This window comes from Zootoca vivipara, chromosome 8, assembly GCF_963506605.1.
Source record: "Zootoca vivipara chromosome 8, rZooViv1.1, whole genome shotgun sequence".
Taxonomy (NCBI): Eukaryota; Metazoa; Chordata; class Lepidosauria; order Squamata; family Lacertidae; genus Zootoca; species Zootoca vivipara.
Genome location: NC_083283.1, coordinates 33,491,737 through 33,515,755, shown reverse-complemented (window position 1 = coordinate 33,515,755; position 24,019 = coordinate 33,491,737). Strand labels below are relative to the sequence as shown.

At 38.3% G+C, this 24,019-nt stretch overlaps 1 protein-coding gene across 3 annotated transcripts in view; it reads right to left on the bottom strand.

The window, feature by feature from the left end:
- ARFGEF1 (ADP ribosylation factor guanine nucleotide exchange factor 1) overlaps positions 1–24,019 on the bottom strand; it is a 63,171-nt gene that overhangs the window by 37,534 nt on the left and 1,618 nt on the right. For 2 of the 3 annotated variants that reach the window (XM_035125747.2, XM_035125749.2), the window contains exons 2-8: positions 8,561–8,591; positions 5,568–5,724; positions 4,707–4,853; positions 3,378–3,557; positions 2,765–3,041; positions 2,318–2,434; positions 346–521 (exon numbers count right to left, since the gene is read on the bottom strand). In XM_035125747.2, the coding sequence (XP_034981638.2) occupies positions 346–521; positions 2,318–2,434; positions 2,765–3,041; positions 3,378–3,557; positions 4,707–4,853; positions 5,568–5,724; positions 8,561–8,591 (1,085 nt within the window). The remainder of the gene's footprint in view (positions 1–345; positions 522–2,317; positions 2,435–2,764; positions 3,042–3,377; positions 3,558–4,706; positions 4,854–5,567; positions 5,725–8,560; positions 8,592–24,019) is intronic. The other variant, XM_060277764.1, reaches the window with a different exon arrangement.

Genomic DNA, 24,019 nt, shown 5'->3' with positions numbered 1-24,019 from the left:
CAAAGAGCTCAAGAGTGACTTTGAGAGTGACTGGTTTTTGTTTTTTTTTAACTGATTAGCTACCAATTGATACAACTGAAATTACTATAAAAATGAAAGCTATCAATCCATGCTGTTGTAAATCCAAGAGTCAAAGATTATTCCTGCATTTTTTTTACTGCACTATCATACATAATCTTGGCCTAGGACATAGTAATAATCTTTGTCATAAAGTATTTGTACTACAGAATTTTGCCAGGTCTCTTTACACAGCATTTACCAGATTACCTTCTATTTAAATTGTAATCTGACATAAGTATATTCAAAAGGTGTTCTGGGTTTAAGACTAAGCATATATGCCTATACCTGAGTGTCATTGGAAGAGACTGATAACCTGTCATCAGGTAAAGATGGTGTATAAACAACAGAAATAGGTGTCCCTGGAATTCCATTTGCCTGGATGTTTTCACTGTCACTTCCATCTTCTGAAGTCCCCATTGGTCCATCAATCATAACCTTTTCAGCAGTTCTTTGTCCTACATCTACAGGATAAAAGAACCATGTAATAAAAAACATGAAATTTAAAAGGAATTGATAATATGGTGTATTAATATTATTGGCAGAATAAAATGTCAAATGTACATTGTCAAATACAAGACCAGAAGATTTTCAGCCTGACAACAGATAGCCTTGGTTATATAAAATTAGTGTCAAAAAGACATTACATTTTCGATATTAAAACACCTGGCTGAGAAAGTATCACATTCACCAGGACAAAGAGTTTAATGTTAGCACCTAAGAATTAAAACAAACGTTCAGCTTTGCTGACAGTAACTCCAGGAAACTAGCTTAATGAGCTACCTAGAGATAATGTGGGTTTTATAATATTAGTCTATTGAATTATGACTAACTCATACATTATTTGTTATGGCAGTCTTTATAATAAACTATTAATTTTTCAGCACTAAACAGGGCCAAGAACCCCAAAATTTATAGTATTTTCTCAGCTCTGATCAAATATTTTAATAAAGTGTCACAACTAATAAACATCTCATTAAGTTTCTCAGGACAGAAAGAAAACCTGCTGTGAAGAGCTCACACAGAAGGAGTGAAAAATATATAGAAATAAGTTGTCAAATCCTGATAACTCAAACTAGGTCAACTCATTAGCTCAATAAAAATTTTCCTTCAGTAGCACCTAGTTGGACTTTAAGGTGCTACTGAAGGAATTTTTTTATTTTGCTTCGACGCAGACCAACACGGCTACCTACGTGTCATTAGCTCAAGTATCACTTGAAATTTCCCTTTAACAGAAACACAACTGCCCCAAAACATTTTTCTGCTTGCCTTACTAATACGAACACCAGTGCAGCTAAAAACAGGTGATGCTGTAGAAACAACTGAGATATGACTAAATTAAAGTGTCATTTAATTCTTCATTTTCCACTGATTACCAGTATATTTCTTTAATAAACCAAAGTTCTATAAGAGAGGTTTAAGGAATCAGCAATGACTGGAAGACATAATTGGCTGCAAGACAAAATCTCAGGCTCAATTCAAACATAATGATCTCAATGTAAGAAACCATGGTTTTATTAAACCAGATTTCATATCCAGTTTGTATGTAATAGGAAACTGTTATTTAAACAACCTTGCAAAGTATTCTACTACAGTGTCCTGGTTCACACATAAAGTTAAGTCAAATCTTGGTTAAACACGAATCAGCAAATGTGTGGGTTCCTGGAGGGGAGATCAGGGCCATTTTATTCCTCCACGGTCATTTTGCTGCTATACTGTGCTAAGTCATGGTTTGGCTTAAAGTGTTGTCTGTACCAAGGCTTACGGTGCAGCCCTACCAAACGACAAGCTATAAATTATAGGACAAATATTGGTTACATTTCATGGTTTGTCTGGAAAAGCAAATCCATGAGACTGGGAATGGACAATACATGATTTAGCTCATGATTTAGCTCAGCACAAAGGCAGAACAAGCGAGGAGAAGCAAAGCAGCTGCAATCTTTTTTTGATTCGTCATTTGCGCTCGTTTGCTGTAGTGTTACATGTGAAACAGACTAGAGTATGAGAAACAGGAGAGCATGCACAGGTACATCACTTGTTCTCATTCTGATAAATCATAATAAGACTGATACTGTTTACATATGAACTAGACCTCAGTAATGCACAATATTTTAAGTGAAGGTTAAGTCTACATTATCATTTTACTTAAAGCCCAACTTCTTGCCCTACACACAAAGGAATTTTACCACTACTTCCTTCTACTAAGTTCCTGCAAGTCCCTTCTCAATTCAGCAATACACTTTAAAGGTAAGTATAGTACCTCCTCCTACTACTATGTTCACCATTTCTTGGACTATACTTTGTACAATATCCTGTGCCGTTTCTTCATATTGATTGCTTTCTCCATCGTATGGCCCTGTATCATTTTTAGACAGAGCTACAAAATAAAAACAGAAAATCTATTACTCAAAATATATCAGGATTCCATTAGAGTCAGTTTTATTACTTTATAAAGAAATAGCTCTTAAACAGAATTGATAGTTATCCATTGCATTTATTTAATCTGAGCGGCTGGCAATTACCTAGAAAACAAGTAGAATGTCAACTGTGACTACAACATAGCTTTGTAAATAATCAATAAACCTTATAACACCACCTGCTAGCAATCCACACGTTACTTTAGCGAAATGAAAAAGCAGTAATTATTTATCAAGAATTCATACCCTCTTTCACCCCACTATGACAAGAAAAAGACACCCATTATTACTTTCTGCTGCTGTTGCTTGGTCAGCTTCAGTCTGTTCATTTTCTGCACTGGAAATATCAGATCCATTTTCTGCTTCTGTGCCTTCTTGAAGGCTTTTGTCCACATCATTTGCATGATGGTCCAAGTCCCCTTCATGATCCTGGGAGAGCTGATCAATAGTCTGCTCTGAAATATGTCTCAATTGAGGTGATTCAGGCTCATGATGGCTTAAGGGCGACTGCTGTAGATGGTGCTGCTGCCGATGTCTCTCTTTCTCCATTTGCTTGGCTTCTTGAAGCTGTGAAATAAGAAAATAAATAAATACAGTATTAAAGAAAATCTCTTCTGTCAGAACAACTATGCCTGCTCCTCTACACACCAGATGGTATGAAACGTTAATATCCATAAATTTAAAGATGCACAATTCAGGGCTTCTTTCAATTTTTCTGGTCTTCAGTTGTATTCTATACATGAAATTCACACACAAGTTAAATTGTTTGTCTTTCACTGGACTATTATTTCAAACTAAACAACATGGACATAGCTGGCAAACCAATCCAAGTGTTGCATAGGAATACTAGAAATTAAATATGCATTTGAAATCAATATCAATTTGAAATGCAAACATACTTACTGCTTGGTTTTCCATACGTGCAAATATAACATTCAGCATTTGTGTGAGAGTAGCCTTGGCTGTGGTTTGATTTATGAGATTTTTGCTTGCAAGATAGATATTGTAACATGTTCTTACAGCTTGCAGCACTGTCCCTTCGTGAATCTCTATGTGTTGAGAAGTTACTGCTGTGAGTAGAGCCTAAAAATAAATAAAAATAAAGTTAGGACTGTAATTAGCAATTGAAAATACTGAGGCTCTCACCTCATTTAAACATGCTTAACGTTTACCCTGTTTTATGAATGTGCAGTTTTAAGTTACAGTGGCAAATCCAGACTGCTGCCATGCCATCATCATATATATGAAGACCAGGACACACATGGTAAGTGCATTTAAAGGAGATGGATCTTATACAAGTGGCTCCTATAACCATTTAAATAGGACCTTTGTACACAAGGAAGCATGCACATATCATTTTCTCCTTACTGCTGCAATTAACCAATGGTGTGATTGTGCATTTAATGATCTTATTCATTAAACATTTATCTCTGTCTTTCCATTGAATAAGGACAATGTACCTAGTTAATGGAAGAACTGAGTGCCTGAAATGTTAAATAGCATGTTTCAGGGAAACTGGAAAAATCCATGTCCAGAACAAGGAAGGAAAATGCAGTTTGTCAATCAAGGCACTGAACCTCCAACTCAACCTTGCATAACTACTGAATGTGCATTTCAGACATAAATTGTTCAAGAATAATTCTTATTTACTAACCCACTTTTAGCACTCATTTCAAAGAGGCCACTATGTGGAATGAAAGGTTCCAGTCAACAAGCCTTCTTCCTGATGATACCTGGCTCCTGAGCGCAGATTAGTTCCACAGTAAATCCCACATACTCACTATCAACTTTATAAAGGTCTTTACAGTCTGTGTGTGATGTTCCTCACTCTAAACATGTATGTCCTATAAATTTTAATTAAAGCAACTACATGATGCGAGGGGAGGGAAAAGGATTCATGAAATTATTTCTCTCATATTCCACCCAAATGACTGCTTAGTTGTAGCTGTCAATTCCAATCACCTTTCTGCAGGTCCAAACCTATTAGATAGGGCCCTGAAAAAGCAATTCTATTTCTGTTAACAATAAAATGTTTTTGTGAAACTGATAAGCAACACTGAATGAATATTCTTGTTGTCCAATTAAGGTACTAACTCGTTAAACAAACTATTACATGTTTACAGCTTCAGCTCTTGTTCAACATGCTTGAATTGCAAGTCACTGTCTTGGGCGTAGAACTAATTTCAACAGCAAACTCTAATGAGAGCTAATGATCAGTTGACATCAGATTACCTTTATAATTTGTAGCTGAACCCCCTCGTCTGTCTGAGGACCTTGAAAGCAGCCACATATTGTTTCAATAATTCTATCAATCAATTTTTTCCCAGGTGCTGTACTATCTGGAGCACTGCCAGTTAAATGTCCATAAGCTATAAGTTTCTGGGGAGTAAAGCAAAAATACAACTGAACAAGCCATCTTAACACATTATTATATTTTGTACCATGCAGGTTAATTCTCATTGACAGTAACATTGCAGAGTATTAGATTTCTTAAAATCCTGGAGTACACTTGAGATGAGAGGGAAAACAGATCCAAGCGGGAACTAGCAAGACAGTGGTGCAATGTGCATTCCATCACCAGTGCAGTTTACAGTGACCGTCTTTTACTGTGGCATTTGAACTAGGGCAAGTAATGGTTACCACTGCATATAGTTTGTCTCCAAATGACAACCAGAAACTCTAGTTCAAAGTGGGTTCATTATTTCATGTTTATTAAAACATAGCAGAAAAACTGTTGGCCCAAAAGAAGAAGTAGGGAAGCACATTGGTGTGTAAAGGATGGAGGAAACACGAGACATCAATAGCACATTCCCCAGGACTAAACAATAGATTAACCATTACATCTGAACCAGGCGAGTGAGCAGTCCAATTGTCTTCTAATAAAGATTCTTAGCAAGGCAATCTACCTTTAAAACAAACAATTTCTCTATGCTGAAATTTTATGAAACAACCTAAACCTCTCTAGTTGTACTGTGTTAGTAATGAATGTTCTATGGAAACAATGTTCTAGGGAAACAACTATATTTCCTTCCTTTATAAAAGGAAACCACAAATTTAAGAAAAAAAGTTAATGGCATGTAATTCAATACAGACCTGCAAACAATCCAATGACGTACTAACAATTCTTGGACACTTGGACTGGCATGCCAATTCAAATGGTAAGAAGTACTTGTCTGCCTCAATAAAGCTTGTTTTTGATTTCACAGGTGGAAGAGTGCTTGAACCAGCCTTTGCTTCTCCATGAGGAGGACTGAATAGGAAGATCCAATTAGAATGGCAGTTAACAGCAAAACAATTTAATATGAACATAGACACATCTACAGTTGACCACCATGTATTTGATTATGTTGAGTTTTTCTCTTTTAACAGTCAAAAATTCATCTTACCAATTAAAACTGATCCGAAATAAAGACAGAAATTAGCAAAAGTATGCTATGAAGTCAAGACAAATGTAACAATTTGCAATGAACACAGCAACAAGTTATGGATTTTAGCAGGCTTTCAAAGAAAATATGTATTAGTTGGAGTCAGCTAACTCATTGGCTGGTTGTGCGTGCTGGTTTGGATGTGAAATGGATTTTGTCCTCCATATGAATAACAGGCACCTCAATATGGATAAAGGATAAAGTAAAGAGTTACATATAAATTAATGTTTCTTAAGAGCTAGGATTTAAAAAGATGTGTACCATCATTTACACTGTACTGTACTTGTGCAGGAACATGTAACAGCATCCAGTTGGTTTTTTTCAATTCATTTGATCATGATCAAAGACAATGATGTTTGCCCTCCAGTAAATTAGGACTAACTGCTTTTCAGTATTTAAGTAATGATTTCATGACAGGTAAGGTTGGATTTTGCACACAAAATCCAGCTATCTATTATTGAGTGAAGGCTTTTGCATTCCTCCTAAGAACAAACATATATATTGCAAGACCATTCCAGTACCTAACTTAGGATATCCACCCAATTGTGCAATGAGACTTCCCTCTCCCTCCTCTTTCCTATAAACCCCATTAATCTCTAAATGCACTGTGGGGGTTTCCCAACCCTCTGGAGCACATTGGGGGGGGCAGGAGGGAAGAAAGGAAGGGGAAGTTCACATGACATTGGATGTAAGCTTTCATGCTTTTTCTACAATTTTGGGTGAAATTTACCAATTCCATTTTAAGTTGGCACCCCACTCCCTTATTAACAACTTCTACTTATGGATTAGAAGCACTTTTTTCAATATTAGTAGGAGTGTAGTTCCTTTCTGGGATGCGGGTGGCGCTGCGGATTAAACCACAGAGCCTAGGGCTTGCCGATCAGAAGGTCAGTGGTTCAAATCCCCGCGACAGGTGAGCTCCCGTTGCTCGGTCCCTGCTTCTGCTAACCTAGCAGTTCGAAAGCACGCCATAGTGCTAGTAGATAAATAGGTGGGAAGGTAAACGACGTTTCCATGCGCTGCTCTGGTTCGCCAGAAAGCAGCTCAGTCATGCTCGCCACGACCTGGAAGCTGCACGCCGGCTCCCTTGGCCAATAAAGCAAGATGAGTGCCACAACCCCAGAGTTGCCTGTGACTAGACCTAATGGTCAGGGGCCCCTTTACTCTTTACCTAGTTCCTTTCTATGATAACCAATAATCAGACTTGTGACATGGTATTTGTATTTGTGGTTACAGGTAGGTAGCCGTGTTGGTCTGGATCGAAGTAAAATAAAAAAAATTCCTTCAGTAGCACCTTAAAGACCAACTAAGTTTTTATTTTGGTATGAGCTTTCGTGTGCATGCACACTTCTTCAGATACAGTGAATCTGAAGAAGTGTGCATGCACACGAAAGCTCATACCAAAATAAAAACTTAGTTTGTATTTGTGGTATTGTAAATACTGCTATAGCATGTGTCTTCAGTCTGTTCCTGTACATACTGTTCTTTAATAAGCTTGGAAAGAGAGGCTATATATTAATACTGCCATCATTTTACAGTAAGGAATACCTATATGGGTTGAAACGTGTCCAGTTTAGTTTTCTAACTACATATTTCACTGTTATACCTGTTAGATCATTATTATATACTGCCTCTGGATTACTGCTAGGAGGCATTTTGGTTCAGTTTATACATCCTGTGTGTTTATATTGAATGTTACTTTGCGATTTAAGAATTGTTTCCTTAATTGCTATGCTTATTGCCATTTGGTTAAGGATTTCATTTTGTACCTTCATGCTTTAGAACCCTGTGACATGAGAATCTTTTTAGTTCTTTGCTGTTTCCCTTTATATGTGCTCCTTTACCATGTTTCATTTGCATGTGCAGGGGAGGACTGTTTTATAGACTTGCAATTAAATTTTTGGTCCAATCACCATCTGAAAAGTAACAATTTTGTTTAGGGCTTGCTTGCTTTTTAAAATTTGAAAGAGCTACAATGTTCCCTTCATACTAGGTGCCTATAGGGAGGTCCTGTGTCAGAAGGGCAAATGTGATGAGACCAAGTTTTACATCTCAAGACTGTTCTGAAGCCATGAAATGTCTAACAAAGCATGAAAAACTTGTTTCTCACCAAGGATGCTTATACTCTTAATTATTCTTAACAGCATGCTGACATACTTTACACGTTTTCCAAGTGTAAACTGAAGTCAGAGTGATTAGCAAGAAAGTGCTCTAAAAATTAATTTGTACACTACAAGTAAAAGTTTTTAATTTCTACAAGTTACAAAAAAGTATGCAGTGAACTTCATACACTCCAGGCATGGTTACTTAGTGAGAAAACATATAGTGGTACTTCAGTTTAAGAACAGTCTGGTTTAAGAACGATTTGGTTTACAAATTCCGCTAAACCGGAAATAGTGTCCCGGTTTGAGAACTTTACCTCGATCTAAGAGCGGAATCCAGCGGTGGGAAGCCTCATTAGGGAAAGTGCGCATTGGTTTAAGAACGGTTTTGGTTTAAGAACGGACTTCCGAAATGGATTAAGTTTGTAACCCAAGGTACCACTGTAGTTCATAAAGCCCCCCCCCCCCAAGGTACAATGACAACTGACTTCATCTCTGTACAAATGATGCTGAATGTATTTTCAGAGCAATTAATCATGATTAATAAAGAAAAAAGTACCTTTGTTTTCCAGTTTCTGCTTTTATTTCCTCTGCAGAAAAAATGAAATAAAAACTTGTTTTACAAACATTACAGAAACGCTAACATAAATAAACTAACATTAAATTACATTAAACTAAAATTTATAAACATTTATAAATATTGTTCTACATTTCCAGTGTTGCTCAACTGCCAAAGAACACATTAGGATCATATTACTATACAGTATATACACATGCATATACCACAGTATGATTCAGCCCACTTCAATCACAATTTAAAATTAAATCATGAATATAAGTCTCAAGATAAACTGAAAAAGAATGTCTTACTGCTTACAAGCAATGTAGACGGAACCTTGAAAACCCATAGCATTCATGGACAAGATGTAAAACAATTTGTATTATGTGCTTTTGAAAGAAAAAAAATCCTTAAGAAATCTTGTTCAGAAGGTGAATAATTAGGCAAGACTTCTCTCCCAACCCTCCAAGCACAAGTGTTTTCCAGTCTGAAATTACGGTAAGTAATTTATACTGCACTACAAAACAACATTACTGAAGATTCTGGACAAATACACACACGTGTATAAACACACCCCGTACAGTTCTCACCATTGCCATAAGCAGACATCATACTGGGAAGTTTGAAGTAATTTTAATCTATTCACAACAGGCTAACTAGAAAATATATTCACAATAGACCATTTATTCATAAAGGGCTAGAACATCGGTTTATTGCCAATTTCATTGGAATTATGACTGAATTTTATGTATACTTCCTAGATTATAATAGAAAACTCCCCCAACCGTGCCACCAAATAGCTGTTCAAACTGCCAAATATTTCTATTTTTATTCTAATTTTTATAAATGTATATACTTCAGTTCTGGGGCAAACTGCAGCTCTTCAGACCTCTTCTCTATCTTGCCCTTGGGATTTTCCCCAGGCCACACCTCTCACCAGACCTATTTCATACCATTGAACGTTTTTGCCTGGCTGGTATGTGTCCTTGAACTTGGGTAACGCCTGATGGTTGTCTGAATTTTATGGAGCTGGAAGTGATATTTACTAACAGGAAATTCAGGAAATTCATATCAGTGGCATTGATACTCTTGCACTGCAGGAGACTGGAATAGATGACCGTCAGGGTCTCTTCCAATTCTACAATGTCACCTTCACACATTGATTATCAGACCTCCAGAAAACATTTGTGGAACCAAAAGAGACTGCAGAAGAAGCAATAAGACCAAAGTTAATCAGCCTTCCAGCAAAACACACAAAATATTGGATTAACAGGCAAAAAGCTAATTTTAATAAAATTACAGCACACAGAGCATTTTACCCTCTGTGTGCCATATTTTCAAGCCTATTCAAGGAGCTTTCTGAGCCATCATGTTTTATGCATTCTCAAAGAGGTGGTCTAGCTTTCAAATAGCTTGAATCTATGGATTGCATTCAGTGGCTATGGTACAACTGCTTATGCTGCAGGCAGGTAAGCACCTAACAGGCATGTCATGACTTGTCATGAACATTCTTTGTAGTTCAATACTGCATTCTCATGGGTTCTCAAGGTTTCAAGGATGCAGCTTAATACTGGCATCTTAAGTGTGAGAGTATGAGGATTATCCCAAACAAGTGTTTTCCATAGCATATGTGTTCTACATATGGGAAGTGAGAAACCATGCAGTAAAACATTTTCCCATAATTATTCTCCAGCAAGTAATATTACAGTGTGAGAAGCAATATTACAGTGTGATAAAGAACAAGTTTTACAACAAAGGTCGTAGGATAAAAATGGTCAAACCTGCTGTGCAGGAAAGACAACTAGAGAAATAACCTGGTGTAAACAGACACTGAGCTAACCACAAAGAACAATGCCATTTGTTGGGCAAAGAATAGGGCCGGAAAATCAGACTAAAGTGCATTTCTTTATTGTTATTTTAGAATTGGGACCAAGCAAACAATTTCCCAAAGTTAAGAGCACTGACCTAAACACAAAGCACCATGCAGAACATAAGGATTTTTCAGCCCCTTGCACTCCATGAAAAACCATTTCTGTGGGTTAGGACAGGGGACCCCAGACTACGGCCCACACTGATTCCTGGACCATCCGTGGGCTGGATTTAGAAGGCGATTGGGCCGGATCTGGCCCCCGGGCCTTAGTTTGCCTACCCATGCTGTACACACCATGGGGCCATGCTTTGTGTACCTATCTCCTCCCAAATCCAACACTTTGCTAATTCAGAAGGAAAAAGGAAACTACCTTTCTCCCCTTACTTATGGGAATAGCTTGGGACTTTCAACTCCAACCTGCTCTGTGGACCACAGCAGTTCTGTGATGTGACATGGGAGATATATCCCATACAGGACTCTCTTGATCAAAGCAGCTGTTACTGCCAACATTTGGCAAGATGGGTCTTGGAAGCAAGTCCTCCCAGCCCACCAACTACCGTAACTGAATGCCTTATTCAGTTGCAGAAACATTCCTGTAAATGTGTCAAAAGAAGAAATTCACCCAACAATGTTTTGATCCCAGCAAATTCATTGTGAGAATTCCAAATTGAGGAAGTCAGGTTAAATGTCTATCAGCAAATCTTTGATCCAATGCCTCTATGACTATCCCGCCCGCCCCATGCAATCCACAGTGATAATAAAAAGGAATTGGTGAAAAGGATTTTCTCTCTGTGTATATGCAATTCTGAAATGATATGTCAGAACTCTTGTGGAAAGGTTAATGAAATGCCAGAAGCAGGCATTGGAGAAAATAATGGCAAAAGGCAGATCCCTTGTGGGAAGTTCTCATGGGCACTAGTAACAGTACAAAACATGCACTGTGCCTATTCGCAATGGAGCCCAATAAATAGTACAATGAATCAATAGGCCTAAAAAGATTCGTGCAAAACTCAGATGCTTCCTCAGCTACTCAGAATACACAAAATAACCTCCCAGTGTAAGGTATTATTCAAGGTTTTAACCATATCTTACTAAGATTTCAGCTCCACCCCCCACCCCACAACCAAAACCAGCCTGGATAGGCTGAGGGATGGAGCAGAAGGGTAGGTAGGAAGGAGGTGCCTAGTGCTTCCTTTTCTTGACATTTATTTTTCAGTTCAATATCACCATCTTGAAGCTACCCTGATGTTTGTGGGGCACTGGATATGTGGCATTTTTCTGAGCAGATAGGGAGGAAGCAGATACAATTTGGATAGATTTGAATCTTGGATCTCACAGACCTGGGGCTTGATATTCATGGACAAACCACCTTACTATGTGAACATTGTACAGGTAGTAAGAGCTTGGCTTGATTTTATTCAATATGCACAGTATGAACACAGCTTTCACCCATCAAGAGCACATGCAACAAGTGTGGGATGACACTTTCAATACATTACTTTATTGATGCTTGTGAAAACCTAGAGCTAGACTGAAATTATGTATTACTTAGAGATAAATCCAATCAGGATGGATGGGTGGGAATTTTACTTGTAGTTATTATGTAATTCTGTTTAAGTTTGATAAATCAACAAAATACACTTTTTTAAAAGATAGTTTCCCCAAAAAAACACATAGTAGAGGATTTCTCAGTTCAATATCTTAAATGTCAGAATATTAATGAAATCTGAGTCTTCACACAAGCACAAAAGGCTAATAATGTGTAGCTTTTAGTCCCAACTTCTAAATGAAGATTTACCAATACGTAAAGGGAGTATTGAAGATTGGTTGTGGGAAGTGGTGTAGGAGACAATGCAAAACGAGGTGGTTTCAGGTTAAGCAGCAAGACCAACTGCTGGGTCCCAAAGTCCAAATTTGATTAGTCAGAACTGGCACTCAGAATAAACCTGTCATAATAAACCTGCAGCCATAGAAGCATATTTCTATATGACAATATGCTTTTAAGTAATTTTGCATTGTTATAAACAATATTTAACTGCCTTGATTGCTGTGCTTGAAAGGCAATATATTTTTAAATACAGTAAAACAAAATCTCAAGAATCAATCAATCATATAGACTATGAAGTTTCAAGTTCCTTAGGTAAAAACTTTTTTAAAGTTACTAGGCTTGATTGAACTAAGCATTTTTGTTTAAACAGAGAAAATTACATAAACACATAACTCTGCCTCATATTAAAATCAAATGAACTTCAGCATGAGGCTTTTTGTGACCATTGTTTCAAAGCTTCAGCTCTCATTTTATGAAAGGGATGAGGTATCTCATAACCATCATATGGAAAAAGAGCAATTCTTTCTACATTAGTGAGATATTAGAAAGTAAAAGGAACCTGTTACAGTAACACAAAGAGGATAGTTGTCAATATATCTGAATGTCCAATTTCAAAATAAAGGAAAATCTACAAATATAAAAATCAACCTATACAACATAATTCTATAGAATTTAACTCAAGTAAATGAATTCATTGGGACTTACTCTTAGGTAATTGTGCAAAGAATCACAGCTTTAGTAACTAGCTTTCTCTGAGGCCAAGTGAAATCATGAATGTTATACTGTATTCATAAACTTTTATGAGTTCAGTCATCTTCCTAATGGAAACATATCTTTCATTACATCAGATATCACAAAAACTCATTTCTATTCCATCTTTGAACACTGAGCACTGCAGCAAATAGCGTTCTGTCTCTGCATAGGATTCAAATTATGAGCCAAAACACACTGAGTACCAGTGTTAGAAACTGAGATATGAAAGCTAAGAGCTAAATGGCACCTTAAACCTAGGTTGTGGGCACAACAACAGAATGTCTAGGCACACTTCTTGAATAACAATACAAAGTTGAAAATGAATGAACTGCAGCTAAAATATTATGTTCATTTTTCAGATAGTCTAGTCCAGGCATCCTCAAACTGCGGCCCTCCAGATGTTTTGGGCTACAACTCCCATGATCCCTAGCTAAGAGGGCCAGTGGTCAGGGATGATGGGAATTGTAGTCCAAAACATCTGGAGGGCCGAAGTTTGGGGGTGCCTGATCTAGTCCTTCCCGTGCCCACCTCCCTAACATTATTAACAGGGTCTCTACTCCAGTCTTAAGAGAATAGCTGGAAGTGGAGAGGCAGAAAAAGGTTCTCATTTCCTTCCACTTCTCAGTTTTAGTCTGAAACCTTAGGTGCAGTACTGCACCCAGAGCTCAGAAACTACTGGTGCTAATGAAACTCCCTGTTGCAAAATGTGCCTAGAACAATGGGAATTTTGTACACTGCCAAGTACATTATGTAAATTACAAATTTTGAAGAGATTTTTGAATGTGTGTCACAAATTTCTAATATTGGTGCTCAGCGGTGGAGAAAAGCTTCTTCTGCCCCTTGGTACTTACTATTTTGCTTTGTTATTATTAATGAAAATAATTAGAAAGAAAAGCTCATCTAGTTCAGCCTCCTATTCTCCCAGTGATCCAACTACCTACTGGTATGGGAAGCCTGCAAACAGAACCCAAGCACTACTCTCCCCTCTTGCACCCACCAGCAAATGATAGTCAGAAGCACATCAACTCTGATACCAGAAACAGAACAAAGCCTTCATGACTAGTAGTCACTGATATCATTAATTTGTATAAACTCCTTTTAAAATCATCCAACTTGGTGCTGATTCTTAGTGCCATCTTGAGATGGTGAATTCCATAGTTAACATATGGGCCTGAATCCTCTAGTTTCACTGGATGGCCTTGGTTTTCTCTCTATCCAACTTTCTCTACATACTGCATTATCTCTCCCTTTGCTTGTCTTTTTCTGATTGAACTAAAAAAGCCACAAATGTTGTAACTTTTCCCCAAAGGGGAGACCACTTGGGATTTGTTACCCAGCACACATAAGAGAGCAGGATAGGTAACAAGCTGAAGCTGCCAAGCAGGAGACATCAAATTCAGCTGACAGTTCTCCTTCTCCCGAGTAGAAACCTATTTTGTGATTGAAACCACCACTTCCATGCATTCTAAGCAGGGCTTTGTATGGGACGGAGTTATATTTTGGTATTGTTAAAGGACTGAAATACTAAATTTGCTTCATTCAGATGGGCACTAGGCTTGCATGACAATCGAGGGGGGGGGGAATGCCACTATAAAGCAGATAGCAGAAGTCAAAATTATTATTTTTATGTTCACCATATTGGTGGACTCCAGCCTATCCCCTTCATTTCAAGAATTGATGTTCACCCAAAAGTATGTCTGGCTTTAAAGTGGAACCACAGCAAAAGAGTCTAATGAATGCAATTGACCCTTGAACACTACAGACATTCAATCAGCTGACATTTTGAAAAAAAGATGAAGTCTGCTAATGCTAAACTTGTTTTAATGATGTTGATAAAACAAAACCTATGTGAAATTCTATGTACTGGGAACTATTTACAGGAGAAGTCTCACCAAGCTTTACCACCTAGGTAGTATCTTATGGCCCTATTTGCCAGAATAGATCAAACTACTTGAAAGCTCACAGCTTCAAATTACAATATAGCAAGAGCATCTTTGAAGTAGGTTGATAGAAATTATTAGCCCATAATTTTTTTACTAGTGTGACTGCAAAAGGCAGCCTTGCAAAATAAGTGTCTCTGAGGCTTCTTTATATATCCTGCTTCAGATACTCATCCAGCGCCCATGTAGTGCTGTGTTTGCATTGGAGCAGTCATAAATTTCAGTGTACTCTTTCTCTTGTCATTCTCACATCCATTTTAAGATCCAAAGTGCAGGATGGTATACAGCTGTCATAGCATTGTGCTGCACTTCTCAAGCTAAATACCGTATCAGCAACAATGCTATTGCAGTTGCCAACCTCTGCTCATCCTCTTTTTGCTTCATTGCCAGGAGGAGGCAGTATGTGTGAGCATGTGGAGATCTCTGGGTGCCAGGCTGGCGACAGACATCTCCATCTGGCTGCCCCCTCCAGCTTCCTTAAGCCGGTAAGCTTATTCACTGCATTTATATCCCACCCTTTTCTTCAATGAGTGCATGTTCATCCCCTCATTCTCAGTTAATCCCTACAAGGACCCTGTGAGGTAGTTTAAGAGGCTGTGACTGGCCCAAGGTTCCCCAGTGAGCTTCATGACTGAGTGGGGATTTGAACCCTAATATCCCAAGTCCTAGCACAACGCTCTAACCACTACACCACACTGGCTTCCTAGAGTACTTCTGCTATGGGACAGCTACACAAATTAGTAGGTAAATAAGTAATGGGAAAGCAAAATGTTACTTAGCAAAATTTCACATCAAAAAGGTGCCTTGACATTCTGCTGTGGTGACTGTAACCTGGGTTTAAGAAGCCATTTGGTGATTAGCTTTTATATCTGAGTTTCTAACACTGTCCCAGGGGAAGCTGCTATTTGTGCCAGGCAAGCAGAAAAAAGGTGTTTATGTTTCAAGCAGTATTTCTTATTCAAATGGACAGAAAGGCACCTAAGGAACTGAGATTTCTGTTTATAGCACACTCAGTATAAAATGAGTTAATTTGGATAGGAGCAAATGTTTAGCATGGAAATGATTAAGAACATGAAAAATTGGGGCGTTACTAGGGAATTATCATACTCCTGTCAGCACTGTGAACTAATACCAGTTTCAATACTAACTATGTTTTTATTTAAATATTTCTCTTGTATACTGACCACCACTGAACAGATTTTTGGTTGCAGAATGTGTTTGCTCTTGGTAGATAGATAAGTAATAATAAGGGAAGATCCATGCATTTCTCCCAATATAACTGCAAGCATCAAGAGGCAGTTTCAGTGGGTGTGACACAAATCAAGTATTTTAAACATAATGAAAAAGAGGAATTCTCTCTAGCATTAGATTATCACACAAGAAACCTGCCATTTAGTACTACTTTACAAAATTTACAAAAACCAATATATTCTATTATTTCTTATACTTTGTTCTATTGGTTGTTTTTTATCCTTGATTCTCATTCATATTTAGTGTTTTATATACAATATAGTTTTGCTAACTGTTTTTGCAAATGCAATTTGTATTAGAACTCTGAATTTTTGCCAAAGTTTTGAATATAAGCAGTAAAAGTTTGACCTCACCCATCAGGAGTAACAGATCAATATTGAATCATAGAACTGTAGAGTGGGAAGGGACCGTGAGGGCCATCTAGTCCAACTTCCTGCAATGCAGGAATCTCAACTAAAGCATCCATGACAAATGTCATTCAGCCTCTGCTTAAAAACCACTAAGGAAGGAGAGTCCACCACCTTCCAAGGGAATCTGTTCCACTGTCGAACAGCTCTTACCATCAGTAAGTCTTTCCTGAAGTTTAGGTGGAATCTTCTTTCTTGTAACTTGAAACCATTGGTTTGAGTCCTACCCTCCAAAGCAGGAGAAAACAAGCTTGCCCCATCTTTCATGTAACAGCCCTTTAGATATTTGAAGATGGCTATCATATCTCTTCTCAGTCTCCTCTTATCCAGGCTAAACATACCCAACTCCTTCAACCATTACTCATAAGGCTTGGTTTCCAGACCACTGATCATCTTGGTTGCTCTTGGAGTCATGTCATGCTCCTTCTAAAGCAGTTTGTCCACCTTTGGTTCCCGCCCTGCCCTCAGCTCTCATCTGTGGCTCCTAGAAGCTGTCAGCATGTGACAGTGGCCATTCCCCCGGAACGGCTTCAACTGGACAGCTAAACCTGGTGAGGGTAGCCAATAGGTCTCAAACCCTCAATGAGTTAGGGACTTCCCCTGCATGTGAAGAGAGGCTCCAGCAGATTGAGCAGATAAGACCAATATTGGGTCCAATTGTCAAGAAGGAAGCTTCTGCACAGGTTGTAGAGGGAGGTGAGGGGCAGATGGGGCTTGTCAACCTGAGAAGGAAAACTCTGATCCTAAATCTCCACTGCCTTGTGTAATATCTTTGGGAGAAGAAAAGGCTAATGAGTAAACGCTACATAAATATGGAGTGGAGTCCCTAAAACGGCCTTGTACGCCTCCTGGCAACTCCTGTAGGCAAGCTGCGTTCGTCTGAACCACATCACTGAGGCCAAGAGGGGGGGGGTCTGAGAAGCCCAGGACCCTCATACTTACTGCCCAGGCTTGTGCCTCTGGGAGGTCACTCTGATTTTGCTAACACAGCAGTTTGACTTCACCCTTGAAAGCCCACTCTATTGTTTCTTGAGATAGACAGATGGCCACAATATATACTGCAAAGCAAGTGCAACATCAAAATGTTTTCACATCTACTATTATTCCTTCCTCAATTTCTATTCCATGGGCTAAAATCACTGAACCACCAAGTATATGAACAGCCTAACCACACTTTGCGGTATTGCCACCACACCTCCAATATATTAGGGTTCTTCAGGAGTTCTTAGGTTTGATTTCAGAAGTTGTAAATAAGTATTAATATGAGTGATCACTCCTCCATCTTAGTGGATACACATGCAGTTTTCGTTAAGTAAGGTAAGGTAAAGGTAAAGGGACCCCTGACCGTTAGGTCCAGTCACGGATGACTCTGGGGTTGCGGCACTCATCTCGGTCTATAAGCCGAGGGAGCTGCCGTTTGTCCGCAGACAGCTTCCGGGTCATGTGGCCAGCATGACAAAGCTGCTTCTGGTGAACCAAAGCAGTGACGGAAACGCTGTTTACCTTCCCTCCAGAGCGGTACCTATTTATCTACTTGCACTTTGCTGTGCTTTTGAACTGCTAGGTTGGCAAGAGCAGGGACCAAGCAACGGGAGCTCACCCCATCGGAAGGATTCGAACCGCCAACCTTCTGATCGGCAAGCCCTAGGCTCAGTGGTTTAGACCACAGAGCCACCCACGTCCCCAAAAGTAAGGTAGGGTAAGGTAATAGAACAAAAAAGAAATGGGGGTTGAAAAAGTAAACAGATAAGAACAAAAATAGGGCAAAGTCAAAGGTAACTGTTATAGCAGCAGGAAATATATGCTGTTAAAAACTGTGATATTAACTAAGAAAAGGAAGTGTGAAAGTCAAGATGACTCATCATAACTAACCAAAATACTTTGCCTTCATAAGCTCCATTGAAATAGGAGGAATTTTACAACAGCAAGATCTACACTACCCTGTTTCTCATATTTTAAGTCATCCCCATAAAATAAGCCATAGCAGGATTTTTAAGCATTCAAGGAATATAAGCCATACCCCAAAAATAAGACATAGTGATAGGAGCAGCAGCAATGCCGGCCGCGGCAGGAGGAGGAGGAAAAAAATAAGACATCCCTTGAAAATAAGCCATAGTGTGTTTTTTTGAGGAAAAAATAAATATAAGACGTGTCTTATAATATGAGAAACACGGTATTTATGCTTCACCAGTCTGACAACTCCTTCACTTTATACAGTATACACTACTAAAAAGCAAAGCCCTCTTACATTACACAGATAAATGCTAAGCATGGGATGGTATATTTGAAATGAGATGAGAGAACTATTAATACAATCCAAGACTGTAGAGAGGAAGATAAACATTGGGAGAAATGCAGGGACTGGAGAAAGATATACAAGTGAACCAACCAGGATTTAGGAATCAAGAGCAGGTCTTGTAATCTTCTACATCCTTTAATTCCCTCTACCCATTTTTCTCATTATACAACAGACATCATGACAAACCCAAGTTAAAATGCAACCAAGTATGCTACAAGTATGCTACATGCTTACAAGTATGCTACATGGTTAAATATAGGCTTTCCGATTATGTTTAGTGGTACACCAGGTTTCATTTTAATCCACATTAGCAACAATCACACATTAACACCAAAATCACAACATGTGGAAGCATTTCAAAGGATGCTGCAATAATAGAGTAAAAAAAAAACACGAACAAGATGAGAACTGAGCTCTTCGTAATGCCCACACATAAAACCAATTATCTTATTATTCTAAGGCAAATTTAAAAAGTTAATGTTGGGCTGTGAAATTACCAAAATTAAAAAGCTTCTCTCTCATAAAGAAACAAGATGGTTAAATAAAGGCTAATATTTAAAGTATAACATAACAGGGAATGAAATATCTATATTAACATGCTTTGCTCATTTAATATAGCGAACTTGTGTAAGATGTAGGGTAGAGAGCAGTATTAATGGCTCTAGTGCCCCAATACTGGTTTGTTTAAGTTGTGCTATTTCACAGCTCTTTGGCATTCAATGAATGAGTTTCAATAAAACATTGAGAGGGGAAATGGAGCAAATACAGGCCACATGTAATTAAAATAAGGCAGATGAAATCCAAAGTCTGACAACTACTTCTCCAGCATAAGAAAAAATAAAATTATAACTCTATGTGTGTCTATTCAAAAATAAGTCCAAATGTGTTCAATGAAACTTATTCTCATATACTACATTTCAAAACCGACTTACAAGGGGATAAGCCCCGTTGGGCAAAATGGGACTTAATTCTGAATAGACTGCATTGCATTCTTTACCTTTACCTTTTTCTTTAACTTATCATAAAAGCAGAGGTTTGCTTGGATGGAGACACAAATGCCTCTAGCATGAGGCAGGGAGAAAATGGCAACTTTTCATGAGGTTCAAACTCCATATAAAAATAAACTGAAATTGATACTTGAGAGAAACAGATTCAAAATTAAGACTATTCCTTTCTACCCATGTAGTCCCTCTTCTGCACTATTTTTATTTTTAAATATTCAGCACTTCTATGTTTAATTAGCATTACTGTATACACATACTGTACTGGACAAATATGTGTTAATAAACCATAATATACAAAAAAGATATCCAAGAATTATCTTATTATTTTATAGGCCAGGCACATGTGTATTTTAACTTATTACTATGCAGAGATGCTCTCAGATACTGTTTGCATGTGCACACACACAGTAATACATGGCTAGTAATAAATATTTGGCCCATAATCAGTTGATATTGTTCTTCCCATATGCAATATTTTGTTTCAGAATATTCTAAGATAGCCATAAAGTAAGAATGCATTATTTCCTCATAAGTTCCTCATAAGTTCAATAAGACTTACTTCTTGGTAAGTGTTATATCCTGGCATTAGTTAAAATTGCACACCAACCCTAATCCTATTTTCTCATATGCAATTCTCACAGGCACAAGTGATGGCACTTATTTCTTAGGATATTTAGGTTATCAATATGAGTAAGACTTTTTGTTTTATAAACAAATAGATATATGGAGCACTATGGCTGGGACTACTTCCTGGAGAAGCACCTCTAAATGAATTATAGTTGTGCACAAATAATTGTGTTCTTGTATAAGTTGACAGGAGTGCCTGGCGTGCTATGGTCCATGGGGTCACGAAGAGTCGGACACGACTAAACGACTAAACAACAACAACAACAAGTTGTAGTGAAGTGAGTGATGAGTTATGATCCTGGAACAGCCATGTTCTTTTGCAATTCCATTTCAGTGAGTTATTTCATAACAGTTGCTCCTGCTATTTCTAATCAGCCATTCTAACCCTGTGAATAAGGCATTCTACTTCATTATTTTATTATTGCCTATAAACAGCTTTTCAGGCAATATGCCTGCCAAAGCAGTTGGCCACCACATGGCTGGTTATTGTTATTATTATGGGGTATTGTATTTATAGTTATGTCCCATCTTATTCCCTGACAGAGACTAAAGTTCATTAAAAGGAGTCAGTTCCCAAAAGCCTGCCAGAGCCGATCTCTAGAGAGGGAGTTCCAAAGTCTGGGAGCAGCCACTGAGAAGGCCTTCTTCTGCATCCCTATGAAACATGCTTGTGAAGGTGGCAGCAGTGAGGGAAGGACATCCTTCAAAGATTTCAGAACCCAGGAAGGTTTATATAAGAGGATACAGTCTTTCAGATAGCTTAGCCTTAGACATAAGCCATACAGTCATAACCAGCACTTTGAATTGTGCTTGGAAACAGCCCAATAGCCAGTGAAGCTGTTCTAACAAGGAGTTGTATGCTCCCTATAACCAGCCCCAGTCAACAACCTGGCTGCAGCTCCTTGAGCCAGTTTATGAGCACCTTTCAATGCCAGTCCCACGTTAAACATGTTCCAGTAATTCAAACAGGATTGGCTTGGTTTTTGAGCATGTGTACATTTGTGGGCTCTAGTTGAAATCTACTATATAATAATGAACATTCTGAATAAATAAAAATCATACTACTGTACACAGTTAAAATTCACAGCAAACAAGAAACAGGAGCTAGTAAATAATAAAATGGGCAAAGCCGAAGTCAAGTTCAGATGAATCAGGAGTTAGGGTATTCCATCTATGTCATTACAGTGCCTATAGTGAATAGGTAACAAATGAAACCAGTTTAAAATCAGTTCAGTTGAAGTCTGTCTTGGATGTTTCACAAAAAGAACATCTTGTATAGATTTATAAATTATTCTCCATTTGTGATGTTTATGTTCTGTGTAAATTACCAAGTCACACTAACCTGCAATTTGAGTTAATCACTCCATTGCTATTTATACTTCCAGCCATTATTCCAATTTCCCTAGGCCTTGCTCATGTCGATCTGACAGGTCTTTGTTTAAACAGCAACAGATCCTGCATGAGATCTACCTATTTACTTATTTATTACCAGTATTTGTATGCTGACCTTCAGGGCCTCTCAAGGTAGCTTGCATTCAAAGTTAAAACTTGACATATAAATAATATCAAAGCTAGAGGGGGGAAAGCTTTGCAACAGAGAGCTGCCCAATATGTCAGTCCACATAATGTGTCTATGTACAAATGCTCTACAAGAATTGAGGCCTGAGAGGCAGAGATTGGTCAAACAATGATTACAACAACTATACAATAGAGCTCTGGCCTTGACTGGAGTGTCTTGCATACAAATAAATACTGTATTGTTTGCCTCCTGATTTTTTCACTATTAATGCAAATCAAGTAAGTGGTAAAGGCAAATCTATAAGGTAAATTAAAGCGCCCTTTATTCACCTTCCCCCTCAGGCCTTGCATTAGAACCAAGTTTAATTTTTAAGAATCTACTGCAACTATACTGGACTGTGATGTACAGAGGCAGTAATACATTTCAGTATAGAAAAGAGAACGAATAAACTGTTTTTAAAAAATCACAAAATTGGTTAATGGCAAACCCACAAGTGTGAAAATAATTATCCTGATCCAGCTCTAGTTACACACAAAATGTGAGTGGTGCTGCATATATGAATGCACATCCCAATGAAACAAAGTAGTTGAGCTGGACATCCAAATTGACATGTAGATGCAGCTCTGGTTTGGGAATAGCTTCTGACTCAAGAGAAGATGCACAGATCTCTTACTCTGGATCAGGTTATAAAAGACAAGCAGTAAACTAAGATGATTGCCATTTTCTTTAAATACACACATTTTTGAAGTGAATAATAATAATAATTTTTTATTTATACCCCGCCCTCCCCAGTCAAAACCAGGCTCAGGGGGGCTAACGACAGTAAAATTACAATAAGACATAAAAGAAAGAAAAATACAATTTAAGTTTAAAATTTTAAAATGCAGCCTCCTTTTAAAATGACCAGATCAAAACCATAAGGGAGGAAAACATAGGGGTCAGACTGAGTCCAGCCCAAAGGCCAGGAGGAACAGCTCCATCTTGCAGGCCCTGCGGAAAGATGTCAAATCCCGCAGGGCCCTGGTCACCTGTGAGAGACCGTTCCACCAAGTCGGGGCCAGTACTGAAAAGGCCCTGGCCCTAGTTGAGACCAGTCTAGCCACCTTATGGCTTGGGATCTCCAAAATGTTGTTACTTGTGAACCTTAAGGTCCTCCGTGGGGCATACCAAGAGAGGCGGTCCCGTAGGTACGAGGGTCCTAAGCCGCATAGGGCTTTAAAGGTCAAAACCAGCACCTTAAATCTGATCCTGTACTCCACCGGGAGCCAGTGCAGCTCGTAAAGCACTGGATGAATGTGGTCCCACGGCAGGGACCCGTAAGGAGCCTCGCCGCGGCATTCTGCACCCGCTGGAGTTTCTGGGTCAGCTTCAAGGGCAGCCCCGCGTAAAGCGAGTTACAATAATAACCTGGAGGTGAATGTCGCATAGATCACTGTGGCCAGATCAGGGTGAATATTATACAAACAAAAGTTAACGTAAAATAATCCACCACACTGCAATATATATCTCCACAGTTTCAAAGATGAGGGAAAATGACTTGCCAATTGTTATAGATATAACAAGTATTTTACTTCCCTGCGCCTAAACTCAGTCCATGGATGCATGGGTCAACTCAGTCCATAGATGCATTTATTCATTTTTTTGCCTTCCCTCATATAAAAACTGTGTATCAGGTTTTCTATGTTTTTAGCAGCTCTCATTTTTATATTTAAGCTGCCTTGAGTCCTCACGGGGAAAAAGGTGGAGTATAAATAAATATATAAAAACAACAACAATGTCCTAATAAAGCGATTCAATTGTCTCTGAAAACTTCAGTGGAAGGTTTACGCCCCAATCTAATAACCTGGACAAGTAGCTCACCTTGTCATTCCAATATTTCTCTTTACTGTATTTAGAATGAAAAAAAAACACATGATACATGAAAGAAACTCCTCCACCCAGCGGCGTTATTTTCCTGGGCT